Below are 6,000 nucleotides of genomic sequence, written 5' to 3'. Positions count from 1 at the left end.
GAGTCTCCCAGTTAGTAATGTATGCTGATACATTGGTAGACAAAAGTTATTTTGCTGTTGTTGCTGGTTTTGGTTTTGGTTTTTTGATTGTCCTGGAACTTACTATGTAGACCAGGCTCTTGAACACACAGAGGTTTGCCTCTGCTTCCTGAGTGCTGGATCTAAACATGCGCACTGCCTTACCCAGCCTGGCTGAAGACTTGATAAAATTCTCTTGCAGCATTTGATAATTATGCAAGCACATGCTCACACGCACACACGAACGCATGCACATATGAACACACAGAATCAATATCTGCAGTATCTGCTTTTCTTTTTCTTTTTTCTTTTTTTTTTTTTTTTGGAGCTGGGGACCGAAGCCATGGCCTTGCACTTCCTAGGCAAGCGCTCTACCACTGAGCTAAATCCCCAACCCCCGTATCGCTTTTCTTAGCATGGCTTTCTACTATATAAATGCTCCATCAGGGCGTAATTATGAGCAAGCAGGAACTTCTCTTTAAACTTTTCATTCTGAAACAAGCTTCACTGTGTAGTTTAGTCTTTAGTGCGCACAGTGGCCTTGAACTCTGGAATGTTCCCGTCTGCCTAAGTGCTGAGATTGCAGCCATGTGCAGCCACTCCCAGCCAGGCTCCCTTCCCTGGAAAGAACACTGGATTAAGAGGTAGAAAAGCCAAGTTCTATACACAAGGGACAAGAGATGTTCAGCAGCCTGGCTGTGGAGACTTCCCCATTCAGGCGCTCTCTCTCTCTCTCTCTCTCTCTCTCTCTCTCTCTCTCTCTCTCTCTCGTTCTTTTCTTTTTTTTGGGGTGGGGAGGTGGGGTGGGGTAGGATCTCACTATGTAGTTCTGGCTGGCCTGGGAACTTGCCCTAGCTAGAACAGGCTAGCCTCAAACTCACAAAGATCAGCCTGCCTCTGTCTTTCAAATGCTGGGATTAAAAGTGTGTGCCACTCATGCCTAGCTTCTTTATTTTTTTTAAAAAGACAGGGCCTCAGGCTGGAGAGATGGCTCAGTGGTTAAGAGCATTGGCTGCTCTCCTAGAGGTCATGAGTTCAATTCCCAGCAACCACATGGTGGCTCACAACCATCTGTAATGGAATCCCGATTCCCTCTTCTGGTGTGCATGAAAACAAAACACTCATATACATAAAATAAATAAATAAAACTTAAAAGATAAGTAAAAGGCAAAGTCTCGCTCATAGCACAAGCTAATAAGAAACTCAACATGCGTGCTCACTTCGGCAGCACATGTACTAACATTGGAACAATACAGAGAAGATTAGCAAGTCCCCTGCGCAAAGATGACACGCAAATTCGTGAAGCGTTCCATGTTTTTTAGACTGTTTGTGCCTCAAAAAAAAAAAAAAAAAAAAAGAAAAGAAAAGAAACTCAACATGCAAGCCCTAGGGCTGACCCAACTCAGAGCCATCCCCCTGCCAGCCTCTTAAAGGATGAGAATTATAGGCCTGGAGCACCATGCCAGCCTCCAAGGTTCTAGAACTCTGCTCATCTTCTCTTTCTTCTCGATTCAGAGCTGTCTCCGTGTACCTTCCATGAACAGATCGGTCTCAGGTGAAGACCCAGTGCCCCACAGCCTACCTGCTGTTGAATCCAGAGAACGGCTGGAAGAAGTGGAGGGGAAGGAGGAAAATCAGGACAACAACAACGATGTCTTTCATACATCATTCCTTAGAAGGTCCAGGGCTTTCCGTGCCCGTAGCCACACAAGTGAGGCCCTCAAAAGACACAGCTGGGGGCCTGGCAAGGAGTTCCAGGACCCAATAAGCAGGTGAGTCCCCAGGGCACCTCTTGACCCTCCTTTGCCCATCTCTAGACCTTGGAGAAAATGTTTGGAAAGCCATATCCTGGTGTCTTTGCCCCGCCCCCACCCTGCTCTGGAGAGACAAGGATCTCTGAGGAGTCACAGGAGTAGGAAGCGCTCCTGGAGAATCGAAGTCCAGTCTGTGATGAAGTTTGGGAAAGATGGAGTTTCTAACAGGGCTCTCCACAGTGCCACTCACTCATTCCCACGATGGCACACGCAGGTGGGGTGGGAAGGAGAATTGAGTGGGCACCATCTGAGTTTCATAGCCCCATACAACGGAGTGTAAAAAACAAACAAAACAAAACAAAACAAAAACTTGGAGATCATATAATCTACATTCCTTCATTCCACAGACAGGAACTAGGTCCAGAGAACTTTACGAGGCTTCCTGTTGGAAGTGGGTACTGTTTCCCCGGGGTTTCTGTTGGCTTCAGGCTGAGGCAGATCCATCTCTTGGACAAAGCTGCAGTCAGAAACAGCAGGAGTTTTATGTTTCTTAGTTTGTCAGTTGGTTTTTGTTTATTTTGAGACAGAGCTTCAGGTAGCCCAGGCTGGCTGAGATGACATGGAAGGACTCTGCTTGGCTGGGGACAGCTGCCATCGAGCGGAGGTCTGCACATTCTTAGCAGGCTTAGGGAGAAGAACCCTCGTCTTCCCTATCTCCTGGAAAATCCCTGACCACTTCCCCCAAATAGAGGAAGTTAAAAAAGAGAAGGTGGGGGAGGGGATTGTCCACGTGAGTCCAGGGCCCCTGCTACCACCAAGGGTAGTCTCTTGACGTGGGCATGGTCTTCTTGGACATGCCCTTAGCTCTGGTGAGTGGTTCAACACTCTTCAGCTCTTGAGCTTGAACGTGGAACGAGCGGGATGGCGGCGGGGGTGGGTGTTGCTGAGTGAGGGAGATGCTTCTGGGACTTTGTCCCAAAGCTGGTTTTGTGCGAATTGGGTGAACGGCAATACAGTCCCACAAGGCTGGTTTAAGTGTCGTTTGTGACGTCTGCCTACAGTTTGAATGTCTTTTGTGACGTCTGTCTGGGTGTCTCATTGTCACCTCCACAATAATTCTATGCCTCAGGTGCAGAGGGATGGAGCGCTGGCTTTCCCGTAGCTGAGTGAAAGATGTTGTCACCTGACACCAAACAAGGAGACATCACCTTGCCCTGCCCCTCTGTCCTTCCTGGAGGGTAGTACTGCCTTTGTACCAGCAGGGGCCGCTCTTATCCGAAGCCAACTGTGCCAAGGCCGAGAGTAGTTTGGGTCTGAGCTGTGCCTAGGCTAACAGGAAGGGCTGGGCTGGGGGCAAACAACAGGGCTGGGCTGAGGAACTGTTCGTTCCTGGTGCCCATCACTTACTACTGCCTACAAGAGTTGCGGTGGCAATGTGTGTTTCAGGAGGAGTCTGCAGTCATCGGAATGCCCAGTCTCCCAGGAAGCCCCCTTTCTACAGAGCCTCGAGGAATTGGGCACCCCTCTGGGAGCTCAGCAGCAGGAGCAGCAGCAGGGGCGGGAGCAGCAGAGTGGCCAACCTTTCCACCGGGTATGACAGATAGACCCCCTCCTGATCCTCCCCTGCCAGCAACCACTCTGTACTCTTCTGTTCCATCAGCTGCTGAGTCTCTCTGTGCCCGGACCTGGCTCGGGCTCCATCTATCCTCTGTGGCCCTCTGTCTGCTTCTCTGTCTGTATGCGCTGTCCCGGACGTTTGGTAGCCTGCCCCTCTCTCTTTCTGTAACATCGTTTCTTCGTTTCTATGTCTGACTCTCTGTATTGATGTGGGTATCTCTGTCCCCTCTCCCTTATAAGTCCGCTATCCCTCCTCTTTCTGTGGGCCCTACAGTTCCCAGAGTTAGAACTGCACTTATTATCTGTGGGAATAAACTAGGCATCTGGTACACTGAAAGACACAGTAGCTCTCTAACAAGATTTTCATAGGAATAGCAATTGCGAAAGGATACAGAGCCTAGAGTGTAGGTGGGTACTGTGGTCCTGTCCATCCCATGTGAGGCCCTGGGTTTAATCCCCAGCAATAGAGGAGGGGCCTGGGAAGAGGGAGATAATAGAGAGGACCCAGCCATGTTCAGCTTTGTGAGTGGGGGAATATAATAAGAGGGGGGTGGTCCCAGGATCTAAGGACCACCAAGGGTGCACAGGTTTGAGAGAACCCCCTGACTGTAAGCTAGTGTCTTTCACCCCAGAGAAAGCCCCAATCCTCGGGGGAGAAGAGCCCCTCCACAGGAGCTCATGCACCAGCTGCCCAGGGTCCCTAATCTGACCCTTACTCTGAGAGTCTCTGAGGTGTGAAAGAAAGGCTGAGAGGAAGAGTTTGTGTCCAGCCTTTCAGGTGAGTAGCAGGACCCCATCTTATTCCATCTCCTAGTTTTCTCCACCCACATCTCTGGAGGTTTTCTCCCCCGACAGCCTCCATTTTAAGTGAGAAAATAGAAAGAGCAGATACTGAACTAGATTTTTGTCACTTAGCATCTGGTGGATTGATCTCGTCTTCTTCCACACCAGAAATAAAACTGCCTTACAATTGCAGTTATTAGAAGAGACGAATTATAGGAAGCGCAAGGCCCTGGGTTCGGTCCCCAGCTCCGAAAAAAAAGAACCAAAAAAAAAAAAAGAAGAGACGCATTAGGCTGCCCGACCCGGAGGCAGGCACACAACATGGCGGGCACATACCGTGACTTAGGGAAATGGTTTTTCTTTTCTTGATTCTCACCCTTTTTTGCCCAGACCTTCTTTCCTTCTGTATTACTTAGTCCCTTTTAGTATTGTGATTCCTTCTCTCACCTTTCCCCGCACCCCCATGCTCCGCCTGTTTATTATGTCCCTTCCCCCACTCATCCGATCTTTAAGGCCTCTCATTAATATTCTCTTTGCCATAGTGTTTGGGGTTCTTGTTTTTCCTTTTTGTGGTATTCCTCCAGAGCCTGCTGACCAAAAGTCTGATTCACTAGGGCTAGGGCTGCAGACAGACATCTATAAGCACAATCTCATTCCACAATGGACCTTTTCACACTGTAAAGGAATTTACAGTATGTGTGCACAAGCGTATGCATGCGTGTGCCTGTACACTCATGTCCTTGTGCATACGCAGGTGTGTGTGCACGTGCATGCAGTCAATGCCTGGCTGTTTGCTGGGATGTGAATTTCTGGTCCTCTCACTTACAAAGCGAGTGCTTCCATGACCACACAGCCACCTCTGCAGCTCTGACCTACTAAACCGTAATTTGCCCTCTGCTTTCCAACTCACCACAGCGACAAATACTCTTGTATTTTCCCTTTGCTTTTGAGTTTGTCTATTTTATTTTATTCCAGATAGGTCTACGTATGTACCCCAGGCTGACCCCTCCAGGCCTCCCTAGCTCTGGGCTCAAGGGCACACCTCCACTTTTCTGTTTTGCTTTTGTTTCTTTGGACTAAGTAGCCTTAGCTCGTTTGGAACTTGGAGTGTAGACCAGGCTCACCTCCAAACTGTGCTGCTTGTGCTGCCTCTTAAGTGTAAGGATTACAGGCATGAAGGACGATCCCCAACTCTGGCTGCTTTGTTTTTAAAAAAAAATATGAGATTTATAAGTAACAAAACCAAAACCAACAAAAATACTTCCCATCCCAAGACTTATAACATCATCAACTCTTCATTCGTACTGACTGCTGGCATATACTTCCCCTCCCTCCTTCCTTCCTTCCTTCCTTTCTTGTAAAAAGTGTATCTATTGAGACAGGCTGGGACAGACTGGCTTGGAACTCTTGTTATAGAACAAGCTGGGGGTTGGGGATTTAGCTCAGTGGTAGAGCGCTTGCCTAGGAAGCGCAAGGCCCTGGGTTCGGTCCCCCAGCTCCGAAAAAAAAAAAAGAACCAAAAAAAAAAAGAACAAGCTGGTCTATAACGGACTTCCAGACTGCCTGTGCCTGCAAGTGCTGGGATGAAGGGTGTGTGCCACCAAGCTCAGACTAACTTTTTTCTTTTTCCTTTTTTTTTTTTTTTTTTTTTTTTTTTTTTTTTTTTTTTTTTTTTTGAGCTGGGGACCGAACCAGGGCCTTGCGCTTGCTAGGCAGCGCTCTACCGCTGAGCTAAATCCCAGCTCCCCTTTTCCTTTTTTTAACATCCATCTATTTATGTGCCTGCACATGTGCCTTTGTGTCTGGGTGGAAGTGGAAAGACAGCTTT

General features: G+C 48.3%; 1 protein-coding gene and 1 non-coding gene across 4 annotated transcripts in view; both read left to right on the top strand.

The window, feature by feature from the left end:
- Window positions 1-1,230: 1,230 nt before the first annotated feature.
- Window positions 1,231-1,337, top strand: LOC116897404. Its single transcript, XR_004387447.1, has one exon. It is a non-coding gene; the product is annotated as a U6 spliceosomal RNA (small nuclear RNA).
- A 240-nt stretch (window positions 1,338-1,577) lies between these two features.
- The window catches only part of Arhgef2 (Rho/Rac guanine nucleotide exchange factor 2), a 43,260-nt gene continuing 38,837 nt past the window's right edge, over window positions 1,578-6,000 (top strand). For 2 of the 3 annotated variants that reach the window (XM_032898053.1, XM_032898052.1), the window contains exons 1-2: window positions 1,578-1,790; window positions 3,219-3,363. In XM_032898053.1, coding sequence (XP_032753944.1) covers window positions 3,240-3,363 — 124 coding nt within the window. In that variant the 5' untranslated portion in view covers window positions 1,578-1,790; window positions 3,219-3,239. Of the gene's footprint in view, window positions 1,791-3,218; window positions 3,364-6,000 lie in introns of those variants that run through there. The other variant, XM_032898055.1, reaches the window with a different exon arrangement.

The sequence above is a fragment of the Rattus rattus genome, chromosome 3 (assembly GCF_011064425.1).
Source record: "Rattus rattus isolate New Zealand chromosome 3, Rrattus_CSIRO_v1, whole genome shotgun sequence".
Lineage (NCBI taxonomy): Eukaryota > Metazoa > Chordata > Mammalia > Rodentia > Muridae > Rattus > Rattus rattus.
The sequence above is the reverse complement of the archived record's forward strand: the minus strand, read 5'-3'. Positions and strand labels throughout refer to the sequence as shown.